The 26,617-nt window shown below is 38.7% G+C and overlaps 3 protein-coding genes across 4 annotated transcripts; all 3 read left to right on the top strand.

Annotated features, from left to right (window-relative positions):
- The first annotated feature begins 388 nt into the window (after positions 1-388).
- On the top strand, positions 389-5,344 carry LOC136282888 (uncharacterized). 2 transcript variants are annotated; one of them, XM_066170855.1, is made up of 4 exons: positions 389-773; positions 2,181-2,614; positions 3,413-3,465; positions 5,210-5,344. In XM_066170855.1, the coding sequence occupies exons 2-3, from the start codon at positions 2,248-2,250 to the stop codon at positions 3,415-3,417; spliced, it is 372 nt and encodes a 123-aa protein (XP_066026952.1). In that variant the 5' UTR covers positions 389-773; positions 2,181-2,247; the 3' UTR covers positions 3,418-3,465; positions 5,210-5,344. The 2 variants fall into 2 exon arrangements, with proteins under 2 accessions (XP_066026952.1, XP_066026951.1); XM_066170854.1 differs by lacking the exon at positions 5,210-5,344 and having other exon boundaries at positions 3,413-3,609.
- Positions 5,345-12,362: 7,018 nt separating this feature from the next.
- LOC131795438 (tripartite motif-containing protein 2-like) lies at positions 12,363-15,315 on the top strand. The gene has a single exon (XM_066171574.1). It carries the CDS (start codon positions 12,414-12,416, stop codon positions 14,628-14,630), a length of 2,217 nt encoding a protein of 738 aa, XP_066027671.1. The 5' UTR covers positions 12,363-12,413; the 3' UTR covers positions 14,631-15,315.
- A 4,232-nt stretch (positions 15,316-19,547) lies between these two features.
- On the top strand, positions 19,548-22,473 carry LOC131795454 (E3 ubiquitin-protein ligase TRIM71-like). Its single transcript, XM_059113026.2, has one exon. It carries the CDS (start codon positions 19,599-19,601, stop codon positions 21,864-21,866), a length of 2,268 nt encoding a protein of 755 aa, XP_058969009.2. The 5' UTR covers positions 19,548-19,598; the 3' UTR covers positions 21,867-22,473.
- The last annotated feature ends 4,144 nt before the right edge of the window (positions 22,474-26,617 follow it).

Here is a 26,617-nt window from a genome sequence, read left to right as displayed (position 1 = left end):
TTTCTTTTTTTTTTTTCTTGTGGCTTCATGGGTATGAGCCATAAATTCATGGATACACTTTAAATCGTGAAACCTGAGGGAGGGAAATTTAAGCAACCGGCTAATTATTGAAAAAAAAAAACCTTTGGAAGAGAATTGAAGCGAGGCCGTCCGTCCTGTCTGATAATATTTGTATGTGAACGAATCTGAAAGGACAATTCAAAAATAACTGTTGTAAAAGATCAAAAGAGGAACTATCGTCTCTTGAAAAGATGGATTTGCTTATCGTGGATATAGTGTTTTGGAGGACAATTCAACTGTGAAACCGGAGGCCTTCGTTTTTCCCGCGAGTTTTGAATTAGTCCCATCATACACTGCGCTAAACTAGATGCGCCTGACCACTATTTGGTGATGGGTTGTAAAATGTCTGTCCAAGTGTCGTAAACGATGCCTAGTTTGAAAAATCACCGCTGTTCACGGCGCCTTTGCGGCGAAACTCTTGCTTAGTATCAACAGCTGTCTATAAACGTCTTGCAAGCAACGTTTTTCACTTGTGTAAAGCCCATATCTATGGCCTACTTCGTGCAGATTGACCCTGCTATGAACAAATGCATTATGGTTTCCACGAGAGACGGAACTTCGAAGGAAAAATGTGAGCTCAGTTGTTTACCGATGACAGCGTTTGATGGGTCATTTATTCAAGAACTACGTAGAAAGGTGTATCCGGTCGGTTGTAGAGTTATAAAATGCTCATTTGTCATGTTAGCTCACCTCACTTGTAGGTTATTTACATGGTGAGTGCTGCACACTATATTTTACCTTAAAAATTTTTAGGAATAATTTGCCTATGATAGCTTTTGATTGGATAACTAATTAAGGGTGATGTAATAGATCAGAGTTCTCAATAGGATTTGAAGTAGGTATGTAGCCAACTTTATGCAAGCATCTTTGCCAAATGAACATGAAACAATGGTTGGAACAAGTAGACCATACAGTAAGGTATTATGAATCCAAATCTAAGAAGCGATCAATTACCAGATACCTTTTAAAGTTCCTGTAGTTATTGCAATTACATTATTCCTAACTGGAATAATAAATGTCAAATTCTCTTCTACTGATCCTACTTATTGTTAATCACAGTTTTACTTTCATGTTTGGTTCAAAATATTGGTCTGAAGAATCATTGTAGTGCCTTTTTATGACAAAAATTATCAAAAACAAAAGACATGAGACTATCATGAGATACAATGTGGGATGATTTTGCCTGATGGTATTAAAGCCACCCTCTCATTATTAGAATTAATGTCTTCTTAAAATTTGTCATTTTATTCAATCATCAAGCTATCTTGAATAAATCTGGAGAAGGCAAGTGGTCTGATGACTTTGATAAATGAATTGAGAGATGGGATTAAAAAGCAAGGATACAGAAAAATAGGCATTTCTAAGACATCTTTCATAGGACATGAATGTGTAATTAAGATTTGAGTTTTATGCTTTGTTTATTGGTTTATTTATTGAAATTCATTGCATTTAAAAAGGCTCTGAAATTATAGTGCTTGAAATTATTAGGATGTGAGAGTAGTGAAACATCTAAAAGAAGAGAGGATTATTTTTTATTCCTATGAAATTTATCATCATTGTTTATCACTATACCTGAAAACAAAGAAAAAACAAAAAGTTAAGTTATAGAATGAAATCAATTCAATTTCCTAGCTGGAATTGAAGTGGTAATGTTAATACTATGAAATTACATAGGGGTTCCAAAGATTTGGCAACAAATTGAGGTCAGGGTTTTCATTTGTGATGTCCTTTCTACTGGTATGCCTGTGTTAGACTGAAAAAAAATCTTTCACTTTGTTTTAATTTGGACAAATGACAAATGACTTGGAAGTTTTCCTTTGTCCCATGCTTGTGACAAGATGAAAAAACATCTTTTTCTATAGGAATTCTTGTTTCTAAAAATTTCTTTTCTTGTTTTTTTGTATGAATTCAAATGTAATTTGCAAAAACAACTTTAGTTTTTTTCATCATTGAAGCAGTTGTTAATAGATGGGATTTCATCAAAAGTGCATGTGCCCATTACGAAAAATCATTTTCAGTTCAGTTTCCCCAATGATAAGTCTTACAGTTTTATCTGTAGATTACCCATTGTTATGTGAGGTGATTTATCTTTTGGTTGTTTTTTTTTCTGTTCGTGAAAGCTGACACTGCATTGTAGGATTCTGGGATAGTTCACTCTTTGAACCAGAACTGAACAAGCATCACAAGATGAATTTGATCATGACATCTGTCAGTGACTCCACAACTCACAGATCCAAGAAGAAACTACCTAACATCCCTCCTCAGGAATTAGCACTGCATGGAAATGGAGGATCATTGGAAGGTGTTGGGAAACCTCATGATTTGCCACCTGAAGTGCAGGCGCAATTTATCAGACATGTGCACAAAAGATCGCGTTCATTGACAGGGCTGGATACAATTGAGTTTGAAAAAAAGTTGCAGGCTGAAGCTGAAAAGGAAAATGTAGAACCAAAACCTTTACTTGAGCAAAGTTTAGCAACACCAAAACAGGAGCAGTTGATTGGAAACCAAGATGAGAGGACAACATTTGCACATTCTTTGCCATCAACTCCAGGTATGATTGCAAAATAATGAGGTTATTTTTTTTCCTGTTTCATTGGGATAATAAGGAATGCTATTCTATGTGTAAAGAATGAGCTTTGAACTGACTAATGTGAAGGTGACTTTGAGTTTTGTTACTCCCCTTGGATGTGATGCTAGTCCATCAAAGTTTTACCTAGGTCTTTTATCAGGCCTCCCTGGCAGTTATCTGTGGCTTGTTTATACTCCTGGATGGAGAGAGGCACTCAGTTAGTAAAGAGACTTGCCCAAGAATGGAACACCTGACCTTGTCAGTTCTTAAACATGTGTCTTTCAATGCTGAATTCAGCACATTAACTGTCAGGCCACTGCCTCCTACAAACAGCTAGATAAAAACTGCTAAAAGTGACCAGGGCGCCTCACAAGAATGTCCACATCCGTAGTGTGAAAAACTCATCTAAGGGATTTAAAACAATCAATAAACTATTTCGTGTTGTTTAAATACTGACTATTTCTTTGGATGCATAAGTTGTGATTTACATTTTCCTTTGGTGTAAGATTTTTAACCAGTTTAAGTTGTGTAAGTTTTTGTTTGTCTTAGAGTACATTTATAGTGTTGAGACCAGAAAAATTGAACCAGCTTGACATAAAGACACTTTTGATCACAAGGTTGACCTACCAGGAAATGTTAGTTTTAGACATTCAGAACTTGTTCAATACACTTTTTTGACATCTTTCTGCATTTTAGTAAGTATTCTTACTTGGTAGATGACAATTCAAACAATAACGTGTATACTTTTTGTTTTATTAAATAATATTGCTTGTTTTGCAGGGTAGCCATCAAAATGCCAATACCACCAACAGCTCTGTAATTCAGACAAACAGGTGTGACCAAACAAAATGTGGCAGACCTGTAGACATTCTTGAACGTGTGGCAGTGGAAAATCATGTATTTCACAAAAGCTGCTTTGTTTGTGCAATATGCAACTCTTGGCTAAACCACTTTAACTACTGATTTGTTCCTGTCCATGACAAAATTAATTTTACACTATCAGGATTCAACACTTGTTGCATTCAACACTTGTTGCATTCAACACTATCAGAATATTGAGAGTGCCAGTTTTGGATTAGGAGAAGATATTTGGCATGCAATGGGTATAGGACCAGGAGTACAACAGCAATTTAAATTTACACCAGGTGTATTAAGTACATATTTTCTTTTTAATTAAGTAATTATATTTTGGGAAGTAATTTATTATAGACTCCAGCCTCCCAGCATTTCTGATCAATCACAATCAATCATCTGGTTGGAGATAATCTGCCATATCACAGGTAGATTGGTAGCAAATGAAATGATAACAGTTCTAAATAGTTTAAAGAAGGCTGAACTTTCCACATGCATAATGGTCAATCTAATAACTTAATTAAATTGTTTGTTTGGTCTCAGAAAAAGACTACAGGTCCTGGAAAGACCTGGAAATCTGCTTAATCTAACACTTTTGATCCCAAGATCCAATTGTTTATTCTCCCCTCTAGCTGGCACATTTTCTTGTAAATCAGTTGTGAGAATTTGGTGTTCGATCAAAATAAAAACTTCTACCTCTTAACTTTAAGTATTCTCATTAGTAGTCTGCTGGATAATGTATGGTTATCATAGGAAGAGGTTACATGTTAATCACTTCTGGGAGCGAAAGGTTTAAGCAATAAATATTTCCCAATTTACGTTATAAGAAATGTATGTAGACCTTAAGGAGAATTGATTTTGAAATCTTGGGAATGAAAGGGTTTAAGGTAAAATTTGGAGTACTAGGAAAATCTATCTGTGTCCTGGAAAAGTCCTTGAAATGTGTTTTTGAAAAAGGGGAAGAACCCTATAATCATTTTACAGTATGGGGAGGAGGGCACAAAATTCAAGGTAATTTCAGAATTGGCCAGTTCATGTTGTAAAATTGTCTGTAAAGATCAGTGTATTATTTTAATGATGATGGTATAAAACTATTAAAGAACATTGAGAAAACACTTAAAAGACAAAGTGGGGTACATGTAGGAGGCCATAGGTTTGGGTCCCAGACCAGAGAAACACTTGGTGGTTAAAATAACTGAGTTAAATGTGTGCTCTTTAAAATGACCTCTACAAGTGGTTGGATATTCTGATCTTCTTCGATGAGGAGTCTAAACCAAAGAACTTTTCTCCTGTATTTTCATTGGTATGACTCAGAGGGGACCTTGCATATGTACTGGTTTATTGAGTAAATACATTTAGCTATTGTTAGCAAGACTCACAAGCTAGGTTTCGGTTATGGCACAGAAGTTGAAAAATAGACTTGAATGGATTGCACTCAAAAACAAAATTTGGACCTTTTTTTTTTTTTAAGCTTATCCCAGTTTGGATAAATTTGTTTTTGTAATGCTTAGACACCATAATTGCTTGTCATGTGATTAGCAAGTGAAAGACTCTTACCATGCCTATTTTTATTGAAGAGGTTATACTATGTAGATTACAAAACTAAAGTACCATTTCAAATGGTTTAATTTATGAATTTTGGGGCTCTATTCAAAGTGAAATTGTGGTTAAATTTTTTTGTTTTGTTTTTAAAGTTATAGAATTCAATTTTTTTTGTTTTTGCAGAAGTCACAACATGTTTTGGAACACCTTTTAAAGAGTGCTATTCCTTGTGTGGCCTCAAGAATGTCTCGATTTTGCACAAATTTGGAAGGAATTACAAAATCAGAAAGTGGTAGTGTTTTATCCAAGGCTACAAAGGTGAGTGGATCAGATTAATTTACTTAATGAGGAATGATTTGTTTTATGAAATATCATGTGTGTGGATATGCATCATTCACATAGGGACAGAAACAATATATAGTTTTTACTTAGATCTTGTATTTACTGAATGTAAAAAGAGAAAAAGAGGGAAATGAGAAATGTAAGGATGATGCATATAATATTGATCATGGATTTTGGCCTAAATCATTGTGACAACCTTCAGAAGGAATGAACTAGTGGTAATCAGTATTTGCAAGAGATGGAATAAATTAAACAAAAACACAAATTGAGAAATCAGTACTACGTGCTTCCATCTGTGATCTTTCCAGGCTCTTAATACCCAGAGCTAGCCAGATGCCCCATCCATCAAGGCGGACGTTGCTTCACAACATGTCACTTTCAGAGACACGTGTTCATCTTCTGCATACGACCCTTAGCTTGTTTTAATCTCTTTAACACTTTTAAGCATTTAAAAATACTCGAATACGACACAAAGAGGCTCATTTGGCAAAGCTGTAATGAGAAAAATTAAAATGTTGAAACTATGGGGCTTAAGCTGTGTCGAAATTGGTATTTTTGAGGGAGATCGCTGTCTGAAGGGTGAAAGAAACGCTTTGATAAAATTAGATAAAGGAATCATTTAGCCTAGATAACAAGAAATAAATTAGACTCTCGTGTACTTCAGTTGACCTCAGCAAAGCAATTGCCAAACAGGGAGCTCAGGTTAAATTTCATTAGGAATTGCTGTAAACTTTCTTTCTGAAAGCTTTTAGATCGATGATTACTATAGTTTTTTTTTTGGCGGCGTCGTTTCTTTTACTTTTATTTTAGTTTTGGACACGCCGGTGAAGAAGTAAAATTTACTTTTGATATACAAGCGTAGAGCAGGTCAAAGCTGCTATGAATAACGGAATTTTGTAGCTCCACAAAATTCCGCACTTGGATCTTAGGACTGAACTGAAAAGCATAATTAATTTTCAATGAGGTTAAACTACACTAGAAATAGACCTTTTCACGGTTTCTGACGCCATCTTAGGGGGCTGCCGCCACTGACTCATCGCAAGCATGCCTTCACTTGTGATTACAAATGAACTCTAAATTTATGATTTTTATCACGGTAATACTAAGTAGAGATCTTAGAAGGGTTTGTGTTGTTAATGATCTGTTCACGTAGCAAAAAACAATAGTGGCATGGCTGTGCACTTCATTTATCTATTTATCACAGACTGGATAGTGAAATAAATTTGTGATTTTGTTCACAGTCTTTGCCTTCAGTAATTGAATTACATTTGAATTAATTAAATATACAAATTGAATTAAAAAAAAGAGAAGTCAAAGAATCCAAATTAAAATGACCGGCAAATGCTCCAAGAAAGGTAAATTGTGAACAGACCCTAAACGCATTGAGCATCTATGTCATTCGGCCGCTCGAGGTCCTGGAATATAAAGCTGTTTTTTTCTTTTTTTTCTGCCCAAAATGGTAGCAACCACAACTTATTTATTCATCAACGGATGTTCTTTGCATGGAAGCCATCAGATCATAATTTTCGAAGCTAAAAATTCCGATAAATCTCGCGATGGGTTCGTGACCGGTCTGAGTTGCTTTGAATGGAAAAATGGTATTTCTGACGGATGAGTCTGCGAATAAGGCAGAAATAAATATTTTGTCGGCACGAGATACGACAAGGCCTGGGCCTTGGGCCCGAGCATCATGGGTAATGATGCAGTGGTATATAATGGAAAGTATAGCACGTGGTGTCCATCTAGGCCTCAGAACCAACCGTTCACCTCTGGCTGATGACAAATTCAGTGGCCTCTTGGAGCAGACCGTTTCTCAGATCAAACGGTCGAACGAAGAATCGGCGGAAAGTCAGATGAAGGAGACCAAGCGCCTCAAATTCAACGAGTCTCTTAAGAAAAACAAAGTGACTAGAGGACCGCTACAACTCAGGTGTAGTTCTTTCCTTTGTTAATATCGAAGCTAGTAGTTTGCCTTCGCAATCGGAATTAAGCAGTGCCATTGACTCGGATCCTAGCGTTGCTGCTTGTGCTGATTCTTTCCTGTTAGATTCCTTCGGATTCAGGCTCTTGCAGTTGATTTGACCTATTCTTCTGTGCGTGGAGGGCTTAGAATATATCTGAATTTTTGACGTACTTTGGAATTTTCGCAATTTGTCTTAAAGGTTATTATGCAGGGTTACAAAATTCCCTTCCTCCAACTTCCAACACCTTTTGCTAAGAGAAACAATACTTCTGCTTGTGAGAATAGTGATTTTGTTTCGCAAGCTGTCAGCGATTTACTTCGTTTGGACCTAATTGCATAACTTGTTAGTAAGCCCGATATCATTAACCCACTTTCAGTTTCTACCCGTAGTTCGGGAAAGCAAAGGCTCGTTTTGAATCTTCCACATGTCAACTAGTTAATATACGAGCAGAAGTTCAAATGTGAAGATCTGGGTGTCGTTACGCAGTTGTTTTGATCGTAATTATTACTTGTTTAAATTTGACCTTCAGTCTGGTTATCACCACATTGAAATTTTCCCAGACCACAGAAAATTTCTCGCTTTTGCTTGGGATTTTGGGAACGGGGTTTCAAGATATTTTCAGTTCTGAAAATTTTCAGAGCTCATAGAGCCTCTGTGCTTCCTTTCGGGTTTTCTTCAGCCCCGTATGTTTTCACATCGATTTTTAAGCCATTACAGAAATCGTGGAGGAGCCAGGGCATCCCTATAGCTATTTTCCCCGACGACGGTTTAGGAGGGGGAACAGATTTTGTTTCTGCTAAGGTTAACAGTTTAGTCGTCCATTCCGATTTGCTCAAGTCTGGATTTGTTCCTAATGAGGAAAAGTCCCTTTGGGAGCCTCTCCAAGTTATCACCTGGTTGGGTGTGATTCTCGACACTATTGATGGGACTATACAAGCAACCGACGAACGTATTGAAAAGTTAAACGCTGGCCTTGTTGAGCTGCTGTCTTGTCAACCTCCCCGGAAAGTGCACGTGAAGGGAGTCGCCATTGTAACGGGTCAAATAATTTCCCTCTCTCCCTGTGTGGGTTCCGTCGTCCGTATTATGACTAGATTTCTTTTCTTGGTCGTGAATTCGGCGCGCTCTTGGGAAAGCGAAGTTTTTCTCTCAGACGACTCTCTTTCAGAAATCAGTTTCTGGAAGAACAACTTGGTATTCTTCAATAGCAAGGTTTGTTGGTCGGTCCTGTCCCTTCCGGTCAGGGTAACCTTTTCAGATCCCCCCAATTCGGCTTGTGGTGCTTTCGTAAAAGACTCAAATTTAGTATTTTATCAGAACTGGTCTCCTGTAGTGCGTGCCTAAAGTTCTACATGGAGAGAACTCAAAGCCGTTTGCCTCGCCTTGGAAGCTTTCGCGAGTCATTTTTCTGGTGTTAAGGTTATTTGGTATTCCGATAACCAGAACGTCGAATCTATTCTTCAAAACGGTAGTAGGGTAGCTGACATGCACCAATTGGCCCTCCTAGTTATCCAAATATGTCTTGAGTTTCACATATCACTGGAGGTTAAGTGGATCCCTTGGGAGCTTAACGCCAAGGCTGATGCAATAAGCAATTTAACCGATTATGATGACTACACCATTAACGAAGCTATCTTTCAAAGAATTAACCTATTTTGGGGGTCCCACACCATTGACAGATTTGCTTGTTCCTATAACGCTAAGATACCAAGGTTTAACACTGAGATTTTTTCAGACTGGCTGTGTAGTAGTAGATGCCTTCTCCCCAGTTTGGGGGCACGATAATGATTGGATTTGTCCTCCAGTGTGTCTATTAATTAGAGTGGTAAAGCACATGGAATTGTGTAAGGTGAGAGGAGCGGTTATCCTCCCCTTGTGGAAGTCCTCTTGCTTATGGACTTTATTTTGTAGAGACGGTGTGCAATGGAACAGTTTCGTAATTGACTGGGTGTTTTTACCCAAGTTCCCAGGTCTCTTTATCAGAGGGAAAGCCCGAAACTCGCTTTTCGGTTCCAGACCCCTGGACTTTGATGCTATAGCCCTTCGAATTGATTTCGCCGCTCCAGATCTCCCTGTGCTTGCGAAGGCTTCTGTACGAAGTTCAGTAAAGACTGTGGTCATTGTAATTAGCCCGGCGGGCTTTTGTATTTACCGCGGAAGTTTTCTCTTCTGGGTGCAAACGTGATTTTGTTTCAGTCAATCCCAGCGTAATTGCTCTAAGTTCTTTGTACTTAGCTTATGGGTTGTTTGGCACTTACTCAGGCTTGAAGTGACTTAAATCATAGAATTGCTCGTCAATATTACGTATTGCGTTATAACACGAGTTTGTGTTAAGAATTTATTCAGCATTGTTTGAAATTAAAGGGACCCATTTGTGGTCCACTTTGCATATTCCAGTTGTCTATGTATTCTCTGTTGGAGTTTGATTATTCCCGGTTATTCTATTTTTATTTATCTATTTCTTTAGTTATTTCTTGTTGGATTGTACTCCTCACTTTGCCTTATTTTATCTCTCGTTTAGATATTTTTCATTCGGGATTTAGGGCATTCCGGGACGGACCGCTTGACAACTTGCTTGAGGGACTGAAAGATCGACTGAAGACGACTGTACTCTCTTCCAAAGCAAATGGGACTGTTATGGTATACAACCGAGCTTTCCGCGGATGGAATCAGTTTGCAAACGATAAGTTAAACGGGAAAGCCTTTCCCGCTAGCCCTTTTCATGTGGCTTTGTATTTACAACATCTTCTAGAGGAAACCCACTCCCCTAGCGTCTACTAGTGGAAACCCACTCCCCTAACGCGGTCGATTCTGCTTTCTATGGCTTAAAATGGGCCTGTGACTTGGCAGGAATCCCCTCCCCAACTGATGACCCAGTTGCTGAAGCCGTGAGGACGACGTCCAAAAGAGTTCTTGGTACCAGTGTCCTTAGTCGTAAACAACCTATTTCGGCCCTTTTAATCCACGACATTATCAACAAATCAGACTTAGATAACCTTGTAAAGTTGCGTAATGTTACCATGTATGTTTTATCTTTTGCCGGTTTCTTTAGGTTTAACGATGTGTCTAGAATAAGAAGTGATATTTCCCTTAAAGAAGGCTTCATCATTATTAAGGTTTTGAAAAGCAAGAATGTCCAGGTCCGTAAAGGCGACGAAGTCGTTATCTTATAATTGTCTAGTTCTGTATGCCCCGGTGAGTTTCTTAAGAGGTGTTTAGTTATGTTTAAGATACACCCTGATTCCAAAGATTTTATTTCAAGCCTATTTCTAAAGGGAAGGGCCCTTGCAAGCTTGTTGCCCCTGATAAGCCCATTAGTTACTCTACAATTAGAGGGGCTTTTCGCTGGGACCTGCAAAGTCTCGGAGTTGAACCGTCCAAGTTGGGTTTGCATTCTCTAAGATCTGGGGGAGCCATTACGATAGCAAATAATGGAGTAAACGACAGAGTTTTCCAACAACATGGTTGTTGGAAATCGGTACAAGCCAAAGACACGTACGTAGACGATAATTTTGAACAATGACTCGAAGTATCGCGTTTTCTTGGGCTCTGAAGGCGTTTTCGTGTTCTTTTTGGTGGTATTATATCACCTAGCCTCGTGCGTCTTGCCCAATTCTTTGTCAGTCTATATATGCCTGGGGTTGGTTCTCGGCAGGCTTCCCTAAATAAACTTATAAACAGTGTAAACTACTGTGTTATTTGTTGTGTAGTGGAGACAAAATATGGTATTTCTGACGAATGAGTCTGCGAATAAGGCAGAAATAAATATTTTGTCGGCGCGAGATACGACAAGGCCTGGGCCTTGGGCCCGAGCATCATGGGTAATGATGCAGTGGTATATGAGGGAAAGTATAGCACGTGGTGTCCATCTAGGCCTCAGAACCAACCGTTCACCTCTGGCTGATGACAAATTTATTTTAGTTTGAAAACATATTTTCTTTAGCTGTGAAGCCTCGTAGGATGGGCCGCCAACTGCCATGGTTCCTACCCAGATTTCCTGTCATGTTTTTTCCCCTAAGGGGTTTTTTCTGGCAGGTTTTTTCTGGCCTCTGTATAAACGTAGTTATGTCCTTGTAAGCGGTTGCCCATCTCTGTTAATCCAGACTTGATGAAGTTTGCATGTTAGTAACGTATACCTTTTTTTTTTTTTTTTTTTAATGTGTAAGGAATTGACTGTATATCAGGATTCTATATGGTATATCAGTTGCGAATATATGTATTTATGCATTGCCCGGGCCATATATGCCTCGGGTTGGTTCTCGGCAGGCTTCCCTAAATAAACTTATTTGGTGTACACTACTGTGTTATTTGTTGTGTGGTGGAGACAAAATTTGTAGTTTTTCATTGGATGACAATAATCAAGGTCAGTTGGGAGGAGGCTGGGGCTGGGTCCTATCTATTAGTGATAAGGATGACCGTCGAGAATATTGAAGGCTGAAAAAGATGTAAAAGGCTGCTACACTATTGATTTATGAGCCTTTGGTAAAACCAAGGTTTTATTCCCCCTGCCCCCCCCCCCCCCTTTTTAAAATCAGTTCAAGTTCTTTCAGGGTTGTAAGTCAAGCTCTGTGAAAATAAACCATATACCTTTATTTACAGACAGAGTTTTACAGCTCGCGTTCTTTTATATGAAACTCGTGCATTTCCATAAAATCCGTTTTTCATCGGGGCTCCAATCTGAAATTGAATGAGCGACGTACGCTCCTACCGAGTGAATTAATTAAACCTCATCAAGTGATTTTTGTTTCCGGCAAGTCGTACAAACTCTTACGCTACACTTTTGTGAAGCCCACATACCTGATCACTGATGAGGATTAACCTTCATCTAACATATGGAATTATTACTGCAAAAATATCTTTTCATCTGCCATCAGTTACACTGAGAAAGGAATGGAGCATGAGCCTATTGTTAAAGACCACATTACTCGTTGTGTGACTTGACATCGGCTCCGAAAATAAAAGGTCACGAGGTTCGATCTGCCTGATTGGCTAGCATATTTATTCTGGCTGATGTTTCTCGGAATCACAAACAATACAAGGATGTGTTTCCTTTCGCTCTAATTTCGCAGTCTGCCTTCGCGATGGAGTCTCTCTTGAAGAACCTCGAAAAACATGTTACTTGCTCCATTTGTCTTGATACTTACACCAAGCCTAAGACCATAGCTTGTCTTCATACCTTCTGCTTAATATGTTTAGAGGAGCACGCTTTGAGAACCCAAAGTCAAGGACAATTTCGATGTCCCGATTGTCAGGCACAAGTGAATATCCCAGAAGGAAATCGTTTCGATAATTTGCCGACTGGTATTCAGCAAAACGATTTGTTGAGTCTTCTCGCTGTACGACAAAGTAGCGATGGAAGTCAGATCAGTTGTGGTATTTGTAAGAAAAAGAGCGCCGAGATCAGCTATTGCTTTGCTTGCGAAAGATTACTGTGCCGTGATTGCGTTAATGCACACGAATTGTTTCGAGAGATTGCCTTTCAAGGACACAAAGTAACGGCAGTGAAACAGTTTCAACCCTTAGATTACGAGGCCTTGTTGTTAAAGCGTCAGTCCTATTGCCCTCAGCCTTACCACGAGAGAGAGGTAACCAGGTTTTTCTGCCTTGAATGCCAGATTTGTGTTTGTCAAGTTTGCATAAACACTGATCACAAGAATCATAATGTTGATCCGCTTGAGAAAGCAGTGGATGCCGTGAAAGCAAACATTATGGCGGCAGTCGAGTCGATAAAACAGAAGAAGAAAGTCTGTAGCGATGCGATTAAAACTTTACTTCAAGTTGTTGTACATCTGGAACGAAATATTACCGCTGCTAAACGAGAGGTTTCTCAAACAGCCGAGCAAATGATCGCGAAGATTCGAGAACACGAGCGGGAAGCTACAAAAATTCTCGAGACTACACGGGTGTTTAGAATGGAGAAAATAAACTCTCTAAACGAGCAAGTAAAGTCATTGATCAAACAGCTTGACCAAGCAGTTCAGTTTGCAAAAAATCTGGTTGAGAGAAGCTCCAGTTCAGATGTTATGAAAAGTAAGAAGATTTTACAGGAGCGATTTGGAGATCTCGACAAGGCCACAGTCCCTTCGCTTCCGGTTAGCTCATTCGTGAAGTATTTCTCGACTAATGCACTTGACAACCAAAACCTGGGGTCAGTGATAACCAGTGAAGCAGATTTACGGTTGTCATCGATGAAAGCTCTTACTGAAAATTTCCAAGCTGGTCTGGAAGCAGAACTTCTGATTTGTCTAAAGCGAAAGAGTGAAGAAGAGCTTACAGGTAAACGCAACCGTGAATTTGACATTAAAGTTGTCGTAAAACACGCTGAAGATGTAGCAAGTTTAAGAACGTTTAAAAAAGAAAGTGGTGATATCCACGTGAAGTTTTTTCCTAAAATACCTGGCACCTTCAACATAACAGGCAAGATAAATGGCGACAAACTTGTTACCAGTCCTTTCAGGGTCCACGTAAAGGAACGACGGATTGATGTTGTGGGCGAGTTAGTTGTAAAAGGAGGAATTCCTGAAAGGCCAAATTGGATTGCTGTCAACAGCAAAGGAACGATCGCTGTAATTGACGATAAAAAACACTGTATCTTAATGTTTGATAGGGATGGAAATTTTGTCCAAAAATTTGGCTGCTCTGGATATGGGCCTGGGCAACTGTGTTTTCCAACTGGAGTGACATTCCTGAATAATGACCAGCTTCTGGTGGTGGATGACTTTAATGGCCGAATTCAACAATTCAATGTACAGACAGGGAACTTTGTGAAGAGCTTTGGAAAGGAAGGGACTGGAGACGGCGAATTCAAAAGACCCGAAGGAATTTTCATAGATAATGAGGGACGTGTCATTGTAACGGATTACGGTAACGACAGAATCCAGGTTTTGGACAAAGACGGTAAATTAATGGTCAAATTTGGAGACGACGGCCCTGGAAAGCTAAACCAACCTAGTGGATGCACTTATCACAAAAAAAAGTTCATTGTCTCTGACAGTGAAAACCATTGCTTGAAAGTGTTCGACAAATCAGGGAAGTTCTTGTACAAAATTGGAGAAAAAGGTGAAGCTGATGGACAATTTTCATCTCCATGGGGTTTGTGTGTTGAGAAATATGGCGATCATCAGAATCTTTTGGTGTGTGACAGAGGTAATGGACGCATTCAACAGTTTACAATGGAAGGTCGTTTTACTGGAAAAACTGTTACTAAACTAAAAGATCCGAAAGCAATAGCTACAACACCAGATGGTCGTATTTTGGTTTGTGGCCGTGACGACAAAAAAATTTACATCTTGAAATAGACACTCAAATGTGTTTTGCGAAGGAATAATGATGTGGGAATGGTAACAAAGCTAGCACTTTTATCTTTACACCAACAATCAAATAATTTATATTTGTTTTTTTTTCCTCGAATATGATTTGCTTTAGGATCTTTCAGGTGCTTAGGATGTATGTATTAAAAAGCGGACTGACGCAGGCCTCCATCTCCTCCCACAGCTCAATTTCTAGGAGTGCATGTATCAGTTGAGACCGCGATCCTCTCCGCCGTGTGTATTGAAAATCTCATTGGTGGATATCGAGCTTCCTCGGACCCAGGCTCCTTTGTCAATATATTTTACTTTGGAAAGAATATAGTAGTTTTAGCATGTCATGTATCTCTAGGTGAGAGTTTTCAATTTTGCAGGATAGGACTAAAAACGACTGCTTCTCTGGAAATAATATTCTAGTTTTAGCTTGTCTGGTATCTTTTTGAGTGAATTTTTTCAATCTGCCGAACTGGACTAGGATATACAAATTAGTTCCTTTAAGATGTTCATGCAACTATGTAGAGATATGCTCGTACTATAAATTTTCTTCTTTATCGTCGTTAAATGATAATTTTTCCAGAAGAAACTAGAACATTAGAAAAGAAGACTCGTTCAATTATAATAGACCAGTTTATTTGAATTTGCTTAATATCTCTTACTATAAATGTTGATATAAAAAGATGAGGGACTGATATTTTGACTGAGCAAAACTTCATATGTAATGACATTGCATTAGTTATTAAAAGACTTACGGGGGCGGATCCGGGAATTTTTCATAGGGGAGGGAGGGGGGGGTTCAAATTTTGACTCAGAAAACACTACAGAAACTTTCTTTGGCAAATTACCTCTCCCCGCAACTCCGTCATTTAACAAACCTTAACCCAACTGCCCCCTCCCGCCGTTACACATTATATCCAATTTAACAACAATTTTCTTAGCCCCCTGTGCAAGTCCTGACAACGGCTTTTCAGACATCCTATTTCTAAGGTAGGACTTGATTCTTCGCCAGCCAGAGAACGAACGCTCGGCTTCGGCAGAACTTTCTAAGAGCGTACACCCAATTATATAGTATCCATGCCTTTCCACCTATCTGGTTTTGCCTGAGTCTTTTAACTTCTCCCTTTTAGAAATAGAAAAACCCTAAAACTTGTTACAGAAATCGCTGTCTTTTAGGCGAAAAAAGTGGAAGACGGAAAAAGTCTTATTTGAGGTTCTAATCATGTTTCAGTGACCGGAGTCAACCTGCGCGCGGCTGCAACACTGAGATTTAAAACGTGACCGTTGTAATTAGTGTACAATGCCATTGGAGCTATTCTCTTTTTTCTCCCTCGCACACTACATGCTACCGATGACATGGCAGCAGTACCGTGATCATGTGCTCGTCCTCTTGCAAACGGCGACATCGATGTTGTTCTCGGCCAAACTTGACAAAAGATCGTTTGCTGTGCTCTCACCAGATGTTTTGTCGAGGTTTACAAAGTCGAAAAATACTTCTTTGATTTGATGGGAGGCATTATTTCTTAGATCTTAAAACCTTAAGGCAAACACTTAATACTTCTTGATTTGCGTATTTATCTGTCACCTCATCACCAATGATTGAGAAAAAAGCGTTTTCCTTTTGAATTGGCTGTGTAACTTTCGACCGAATATATGCTCCAATGATACGAATAACTTCCTCTTGTCCAGTTTTCGAGGTGCTTGTGGCATTTCCCCTACCAGTGAGAAAATGTTCTTTTAAATCTTTATCAGAGTTTCTTATTGGTATAAGAATAGCATGGAAGTTACATTTGTTCACGGATGCTGTGCTTGTGCTGTCATTACGATGGCCTCTAAGAGGGATATTCTGTTTGTCACACAATATTATGGTACTTGTGATTACTCTTACTACGTTCGTGTTTCTTTCAAACATCTCTTGGTTTTGCGTGGGTATTCCTAAATGGCGAGGTTTTCTTTGGTTTTTGGGCACTTTGAATTATCGCAACGCCGGCGTCAAGTACCCTCTAATGATATTGCATTTTGTGATGACGCCTAAGTGCTCCATCTTTACCAGAGGGTTTTTCCAGTTTTTGGAATGGTGCTGTTACAAGTGGTTTCTTCTGTGCTGAAGGATTCGATGGGGTTATTATGCATCACGCAAAACTTCCCATTTGAGAAGAGCTATATACAAGCCACTTACACGTTTCTAACCATGAGGGCTGGAACACGAGCTTCTTAGAATGCTTATCTTTTCCCTTAACCACAGTCTTGAGAATGAAGGAGGCCGGCTAAAACGGTTTTTAACGTATTGAATTTTTTCAGAGTTCTTGGATCGACTTTGCCACTAACGATGTCCACGACATCAAAGTATGGTACGACATGCTGATCAGTGGAAGAAACTTGGGAAACACCAAAGAACAAAGCAAGTGTCTTAGTGCTAAGTCGTCAAATTGAAAGTGCCATTTATTGTTTTCAACTTTCTAGATAGTTCTCCATGAATTTTTAACAGTTATGATATAAAAACTCAACACAAGTTAAAGTTTATGAAATCGATTTTTGAAAAATAACATTGATACCGTCTTACATTAAGGACAGCCAACACGCACTTGAAATTTTTCGTGACTTTAGTTTCCTCGACCAAAACAAACTTATTTTCACCATGGATATAACATCTCTTTACACTGTCATTCCCAATGACGAAGGTCTTCGGGCCCTCAAACATTTTTTCGATCAACGCACTGTTAAGGAACCTAGCTCTGAAACACTACTCCGTCTGGCCGAACTAGTACTCACACTCAATTGCTTTTCATTCGGTGGTAACTACTACAAACAAACTAATGGCGTGGCCATGGGTACTAAAATGGGACCCAGCTACGCCAATCTTTTTGTAGGTTTTATCGAACATCAATTTTTTAGCCAATACCACGGCCCAAAACCTGAACTCTACGGCCGCTACATTGACGATTGCATCGGCGCTATCTCCTCTACCAAAGAGGAGCTCACTCAATTTATAACCGCCGTCAATTCCTTTCATCCGGCTCTTAAATATACCTGGGAAATTTCCGACACTTCTTTGGCTTTTCTAGACATTAAAATTTCAATTGAAGGCAACGGCTTATGTACTAGTGTTTACTACAAACCTACAGATTCACATAGTTACTTGTTGTATTCATCCTCACATCCATCACACGTCAAGAACTCCATACCTTTTTTCACAGTTTCTCAGACTTCGTCGTTTATGTAGTGACGACTCTGATTTTTCCGAAAAATCAGAGGCAATGTGCCAGTTTTTCGATAAACGTGGCTATCCTGTTTCTGTCGTTCAAGCGGGCTAACACCGTGCCCAACAAATCGATCGACAGGCAGCACTACAAACGGCCGAGAAGGAAAACACTGACCGCATTCCATTTACTCTTACATTTCACCCTCAGAACCACGCAGTTAAATCTATCATTCTTAAAAATTTTAAATTACTCCAAAACGATTCAGAGACTGGCACTATTTTTTCGCAACCCCCACTTATTTCATTCAAACGTGACAAAAACATAGGCAACTTTTTAGTCAGGAGTTCATTTCAAACCAATGACCAATCTGGAACTTTTAAATGCGTGCGCTCACGATGCAAAACTTGTCCTTTCATTCACAACGTAGAGAAAATATCGGGACCTAAAAGATCCATTAACATCATTGATCACTTTACGTGTACCTCCGCCAATGTTATTTACTGCATAACTTGCACTTATTGCAATAAGTTATTCATCGGCGAAACAGGAAGACGACTGGGTGACCGATTCCGAGAACACCTTCGCGATGTGGAAAGAAATGACAAGGACGCATCCAAACCAGTTGCTAGACACTTTAATCTTCCTAATCATTCTAAACAGCATATGGCAGTTTGCGGCCTTTCCTTACATCTAGGCAGTTCGGAAAGCCGTAAAACACTAGAACAAAAATTTATTTTCCAAATCGGCTCCCTTAATCCCCACGGAATCAACGAGCGCTTTTCATTCAACTAATTTATTCCTGTTTTCTCGTCACCATATTCCCACCAATGGCGTAGCCCCACTTTCTGCATATAAATCCACATACAACCCACAATTCCTCTAATCGCTCTGACGAAGGGCTAACGCTCGAAACGTCAGCTTTTTTACTCTCTACGGTGGCTAATTTACGTTTTCAACCCAGTTGTTAACACTAAATAACCTGCTATACTCACCCACCGACGCAGCATCACAGTTTCTTTAGAAACTTACGCCTTTATAACTTCTTGTGTTGCTTACATCTGCCCCAAAAATAATAGGTCACGAGGTTGGCGAACAGCAGGTAATTTAGTGTTAACAACTGAGTTGAAAACGTAAATTGGCCACCGCAAAGAGTAAAAAAGCTGACGTTTCGAGCGTTAGCGTTGATAAGAAACTCATCCCCTTTATTCATATTAAATTTTAATCTGGTTCGCCTACGTGTAGCCGTACCCTCCCCATTCACCTTGGCAGAGGAAGGGTACGGCTACACGTAGGTTGTAATCTGGCTGATGTTTCTTGGAATCACAAATCACAGGCAAACCACACTATGTGTTCGTGATTAATAATTGTTGACATGAGACGAGCTCAATCTATGAGGATTATGAATAAAGCTCTGAAATTTGTATATGTAAATTATATCTCGGTCTGGATATCTCAATAAAGTTAAATGAAATGTTAATCAACTGTTTTCTGATAATTTTTAGCCTTGTAGGCCGTTAAGAGACGAAAGCCGGGAGACAGGGCTTGCTTCTTGATGGCCTGCAACCGCGACCTCCTCTGCTTCAAACTGGAATTAATGCCAAACAACTGAAAATCTCTCCTAACTAGCGACGGTTGTTGATCGATGAGATGTTGCTCTATCTCTTCGCTCTATTGAGATATTCAGACTGGGATGTAATTTAGATATGCAAATTTCAGGCCTATATTGTCTTATATATACAGTTACTAATCAAGAACACATCGTATGGTCTGCCTGTGCACAAGCAATAGACAGGTGTTTCGTTTCGCTCTTATTTCGCAATCTGCCGACACGATGGAGTCTCTCTTGGAGAATCTCGAAAGACATGTTACTTGCTCCATTTGTCTGGATACTTACACCAAACCAAAGACCATAGCTTGTCTTCATACCTTCTGCTTGAAATGTTTAGAGGAGCACGCTTCGAAAACCCAAACACAAGGACAATTTCGATGTCCCGATTGTCAGGCACAAGTGAATATCCCAGAAGGAAATTGTTTCGATAATTTGCCAACTGGCTTTCTGCAAAACAGTTTGTTAAGTCTTCTCGCTGTACGACAAAGTAGCAATGGAAGTCAGATTACTTGTGGTAACTGTAAGAAAAAGAGCGCCGGGATCAGCTATTGCTTCGGTTGCGAAGAATTATTGTGCCTTGAATGTGATAAAGCACACAAAGTGTTTCAAAACAGTAGCTTTCGAGGACACAGAGTGACGGCAGTGGAACAGTTTCAAGCCGTAGACTACGAGGCCTTGTTAAAGCGTCAGTCCTTTTGCCCTCAGCCTTACCACAAGAGAGAGAAAACCAGGTTTTTTTGCCTTGAATGCCAGATTTGTGTTTGTCAAGTTTGCATAAACACTGATCACAAGAATCATAACGTTGATCCGCTTGAGAAAGCAGCGGATGCCGAGAAAGCAAACATTATGGCGGCAGTCGAGTCGACAGAACAAAAGAAGAAAGTCTGTAGCGATGCGATTAAAACTTTCCAACAAGTTGTTGTAGAGCTAGAACGAAATGTTACCGCCGCTAAACGAGAGGTTTCCCAAACATCGGAACAAATGATCGCGAAGATTCGAGAACACGAGCGGGAAGCTATACAAATCCTCGAGAATACACGCGTGTCTAGAATGGAGAAAATAAACTCTCTAAACGAGCAAGTAAAGTCATTGATCAAACAGCTTGAACAAGCAGTTCAGTTTGCAAAAAATCTGGTTGAGAGAAGCTCCAGTTCAGATGTTATGAAAAGTAAGAAGAGTTTAGAGCAGCGGTTTGGAGATCTCAACAAGGCCACAGTCCCTTCGCTTCCGGTTTGTTCATTCGTGAAGTTTTTCCCGACTAATACACTTGACAACCTAAACTTGGGGTCAGTGGTAACCGATGAAACAGATGTACGGTTGTCATCAATAGAGGCACTTACTAAAAATCTTCAAGCTGGTTTGGAAGCAGAGCTTCTGATTTGTCCAAAGCGAAAGAGTGGTGAATGCCAGCGTGAATTTGACGTTAAAGTGCTCATAGAACCTGCTGAATATGTAGCAGTTTTAAGAACTTTTAAAAACGAAAATGATGATTTCCACGTGAAGTTTGTTCCTAAAATACCTGACACCTTTAACGTGACAGTCATGATAAATGGCGACAAACCTTTTACCAGTCCTTTCAGAGTCCACGTAAAGGAACGACGGATTGATGTTGTGGGCGAGTTACTTCTAAAGGGAGAAATTCCTGATACTCCAAATTCGATTGTTGTCAACAGCAAAGGAACGATCGCTGTGAGTGACCGTGAAAAACACTGCATTCTAACGTTTGATGAGGATGGAAATTTTGTGCAAAAATTTGGCTGCTATGGAGAAGGACCTGGGCAGCTGGTTAATCCAGCTGGAATGACACTCCTGAATGATGACGAGCTTCTGGTGGTGGATGATGATAATGGCCGAATTCAACAATTCAATGTACAGACAGGGAACTTTGTGAAGAGCTTTGGAAAGACAGGGACTGGAGACGGCGATTTTACAAGACCTGAAGGAGTTTTCATCAATAATGAAGGACATATCATTGTAGCGGATTGCTTTAACAACAGAATCCAGGTCTTGGACAAAGATGGTAAATTCATGTCCAAATTTGGAGACAACGACCCTGAAAAGCTAAAGAAACCTAGTGGATGCATTTATCACAAAAACAAGTTCATTGTAACTGACTTTGGAAACCATTGTTTGAAAGTGTTTGACAAATCAGGAAAGTTCTTGTGCAAGATTGGAGAAAAAGGCGAAGCTGATGGACAGTTTTCATCTCCATGGGGTCTGTGTGTTGAGAAATATGACGATCATCAGAATCTTTTAGTGTGTGACAGAAGTAATGGACGCATTCAACAGTTCACAATGGAGGGTCGTTTTATTGGCAAAACTTTTATTAAGCTAAGAGATCCGAAAGCATTAGCTACAACACCAGATGGTCGTATTTTGGTTTGTGACTATACAGACAAAAAAATTTACATCTTGAAATAGACACTCAAATGTTTTTTGCAAAAAGAAATAATGTGGAAATGATAACAAAGTTAGCACTTCTACCATTACACTCAACAAAAAATTTTGCTGTAAATATTATTTGCCTAGAGATCCTTTAGGTGCATGGGATATATGTAACAAACATTGAACAGAATAACATGAAGAAGACATGCATGGATCAGCGAGCCTGCAATCCTCGCCACTGCATGTATTGTTGGATATCAGGCTCCCTCGGTCCAAGGTTCCTTTGTCAATCTTTTATTTAGGAGGGAACCTTCAAGTTTTAGCTAGTCGTGTATCTTTAGGATTCAATTTTTCAGGATAGGAGTTAATGTTTTAAGATTATTTCATTGAAATAGGAAGCTCTTGCACGAAGACTTGTTGCTTGGCTAAATAAGAATTAAATATTAATCGTTATACTTTGGAAGCATGGGTATAGGCTATTTTAAGTTGATGAGTACAGTAGACAAAGTAACTTTGTAAACAAGAAATAATTTGTGTTCAATATACATGATGAAAAAAATAGTAGTAAATTCATATTAATAACAAATTCTTTAACTGAAATTAGTGGTCAGAGGAGACTTTGAGATGTGTACCTAACTTTGTACGTAGCAAACCAATCATTGTAGCGTAACTTGAATTAAAAGTGGTTTACCATAGAAAAAATTTGTTTTTTTCCTGTGGCTTCTATGGGTATGGGTCAGAAATACATGAATACACTTCAACTCACAAAACCTGAGGGAGGCGGGGGGGGGGGGAGGGGGAAAAATGGAATTTAAACAGCTTGTTAACAACCGAGAAAAAATTAGAAGGGAATTGTAATGTGATCACCTATCCTGTTTGATCATATTTGTATTTGTATGTCAACGAATCTAACAGGACAATTCTAAAATAACTGTTGCAAAAGATCAAAAGAGGTGGATTTGTTCATCTTGGTTATGTGGTTGCTCGTCGCGGTTATTCTTAAAAGAACCTTTGATCATTTGTGTCGCGGCTTATAAGTAACTATCAATTTCAGAGTCAAACTATCAACACTAGAAGCTTTCTTTCTTATGAGGTGGTTTCTCATCAAATTCCCGGAATCCACTCCCATAGTTATTGTTAATTTGACCACTCTTACACATTCATTGCTACCAAATGGATGTAGATAGCCTTTTAACTTTTCATAAAGCCTATTCCATTGTAATTCACTTCTTTTTAAACGCGTGGCCAGTCATTTGATAAACTGCAATCAAGAAAAAGAGAGGTCTGACGGTATGATGGTTCAAAGGAATTTTAACTCACAGAGTTCACAGTTATTTGAAAAAAAGTGATAAGTTAGAGGGCAATTCAGCTGTTAAACCAGGGGCGAGTTTTAAATTAATCCCATCAAGCATTGCGCTAAACTATATGCGCCTGACTACTACTTGGCTTACAATTGTTAAATATCTGTTGAAGTGTCGTGGATGAGGCTTAGTTTGAAAAATCAACGTCCTCGATGCTAAATCGTTGATTAGCTGTCGCATTCACCTTCATTTACGAATCTCACTCTTGACGTGTAGGTTGTTTATATGGTGAGTGGTCCACTCTACACTTAACCTTAAAATTTTGAGGAATAATTTGCCTATGATAGCTTTTGCTTTGATAACTAAAATGTAAAACGGGATACTTTCTAAAACACGCGTTACTTAATTTCGTTCAAGGATTAATCAAAGACAATGTTTGGCTCTTTTACGTAGATCCATATATTTTGTTTTTTCGCTATTTTTTCACATTATATATTGTGGCGGTAGGTGGTAGGCTTTTTCAGTTTGCAGTTTCCTTCTTAATTCTGATCAAGGGTGATGAAGTAAATCAGGGTTCTCGATTGGATTTGAAGTAGGTGTATACCCAACTTAAAGCAAGGGTCTTTGACAAATGAGCATGAAACAATGGTTGGGACAAATAGACCATACAGCAAGGTATTATGAATCCCAATCTAAGCAGCAATCAATTACCATGTACCACTTTCTGTCAAAATTCCTGTAGATATTGCAATTACATTGTTCCTAACTGAAATAATAAACGTCCAGTTCTCCTTTACTGATTCTACTTAGTATTAATCACAGTTTACTTTTGTTTTGGGTTCAAAATATTGGTTTCAAGAATCACTGTAGTGCCTTTTATGCCAAACCTTATCAGAAACAAAACATGAGACTACCAAGAGATACCATGTGGGATGATTTTGCCTGATGGTATTAAAGCCACCCTCACATTATTAGAGTTAATATCTTCCTAAGATTTGTCATTTTATTGAATCATCATGCTATTTTGAATAAATCTGAAGGCAAGTGGTCTGATGTTGTAGATAACTAAATTGAGAGATGTGATTAAAATGCAGTAATATACAGGAAAATGGTCATTTCTAAGACACATCTTTGAATGTGGAATTATGATTTGAATTTTATGGTTAGTTTATTAGTTTATTTATTTGTATTCATTTATATTCATTGAATTAAAAAAAGACTCTGAAATTATACTGGTTGAAATTGGTAGGGTGTGTGAGTAGAAAAGCATCTAAAAGAAGAGAGGGTTATTTTGTATTCCTATCAAATTTATCATCATTGTTTATCATTTTACCTGAAAAACAAGAAAAAATGAAAAGTTAAGTTATAGAATGAAATCAATTCTTATTTCCTATTTGCTAGCTAGAATCCAAGTGATAACTTAAATATTATGAACTTCCATAAGGGTTCCAAAGATAAGATTAAAAAAATTAAGGTCAGGGTTTTTATTTGTGGATTCCTTTCTACCAGTATAAATTTGGACAAATGGTGAAATATTCAATGTAGTCTTTAAAATGAATATGAACTCTGTAATAAAGATATTCTTGTAAGTGGAATAAGAAAGATGGTTAGTTTGAGCTCAGCAAAGAAACAGAGAAAGATGTGTTTTTGTCTTGTTCCAAACATGGTACAAAGAAAAAATTCTGAGTGCTCCTATGCTGTACTGCTGAGCAAGGCCTATCACTAATTTCATATGCCAAACATGACACTAATGACATTGATGATTCTAATAGTATCCAGGAGGTGTGCTATATATGAGTTTCATGATGGGCCTTGCTAACCATAGAGCCTCTGTTGCTCAGTGATAGAGCATCAGAGTGTGGAATCTGAATGTCTGAGGTTTGATTTCTCTTGGGACTCAGAAGTTTTCTTTTGTCCCATGCTTGTGACAAGACAAAAAAAACATCTTTTTCTATGGGTACTCTTAATTCTAAAATTTCTTTTCCCGTTTTTTTGTGTGAATTCAAATGTAATTTGCACAAACAACTTATGTTTTTTTCATTATTGAAGCCATTGTCAACAGATGGAAAACACAATATTTGTGTGAAAGTTTGAAGGGGGTTTTGATCTGGTGGGTTTAAATATAAGATGTCCGTCTCCAAGACTGTCTTTATAGAGAGCTTTCATTTTCATTTTGATGAACATTTGCATTTCACCTTTTCCAACTTTTATTTTTCAGTTTTTAGTGGAAAATCTAGTGCAAGTTCAGGGAAATCAGTAGATGACAGGGGGGAACTTGTAAAAGAGCTCAGATGGCACTACAAACAGTGTATGACAGCAAGACAGAAAAAAGAGAGGCTTGCCAATGTAAGTGTGTTTTCAAGAAAGGTGGAGGGGAAGTTGATTTTCCTTCGCAAATTGAACTAGATTCATGCTCTCAGATTTGTCACTAGTAGTAGTTTGTAACAAGAGTTTGATCTGAAAGGAGAAGACTGCTGAATTGAATTATGCTTAAGGTTCATAAGAAATTGGGAGGCAGGGAAAAAGTAGATTCAAAGATTTAGATTTATATGGTTAAAATAGAACTTCCAGTGGGGGTAATCACCCGAAGAACTTTTTCATGTATGCACAGTGTAGTGACAGTCAAACATTGGAAACTTCATTTAAGTAACTTTACCGGTACTCGTAATTTACATTGTTAATGTTATTGTTAATCCGGGATACCGATACCTTTTAGTGCCCGCCAACACATATGTCAGCGGACTTGTTCTGTGAAGACGCCATTTTGTGAAGTATATGTAGCACGAGGTTTTTGTAGATTAAAGCCTTTAGCAACGAGGCCAAACGTTTGTTTAACTATCATAACAATTTAATCTACAAAAAAAAAAAAAAAAAAAAAAAAAAAACAAATGGATAAAGTCCTCAGGCCCGAGAGATTCAGCGCCGATCCAAGCACGTCTGGAGCATCAAAATCGTGGATTCACTGGCGTCGAACCTTCGAAAATTTCCTCGCTGTATTGACGGAAGAAGGCCTCGATAAATTTGGAGTCCTGACAAATTTTATTTCGCCTGCGGTATTCGAATATGTAGAAGAATGTGCCGACTACGAATCTGCAATCGAAACTCTTCAAAATATTTTCGTGAAGCCGACGAACGAAATCCACGCCAGACACGTGCTCGCTACCAGACGACAACAGGTTAGTGAAACTCTAGACGAATATCTTCAAGCGCTCAAAACTCTCGCCAAAGACTGCAACTTTCAATCTGTCACCGCTGCCAAATATTGTGAGGAATATATACGGGATGCTTTCATTACTGGGCTACATTCTAACCAAATACGCCAAAGGCTACTAGAAAACAAAACTCTAGATCTGAAAACGATGTTTGACCAGGCCAGGGCGCTCGACTCTGCCATGCGCAGTTCAGAGAGTTACTCTGTCCCTCAACCTGTCAGCGTTGCAGCCTCAGCACAAGAAATGACCGCTCAGAATCCAATCCAAGTCGACT

The sequence above is a fragment of the Pocillopora verrucosa genome, chromosome 8, assembly GCF_036669915.1.
Source record: "Pocillopora verrucosa isolate sample1 chromosome 8, ASM3666991v2, whole genome shotgun sequence".
In the NCBI taxonomy this organism is placed as follows: Eukaryota; Metazoa; Cnidaria; class Anthozoa; order Scleractinia; family Pocilloporidae; genus Pocillopora; species Pocillopora verrucosa.
Note: the sequence above shows the minus strand (reverse complement) of the source record. Positions and strands in the feature narration are given on the sequence as shown.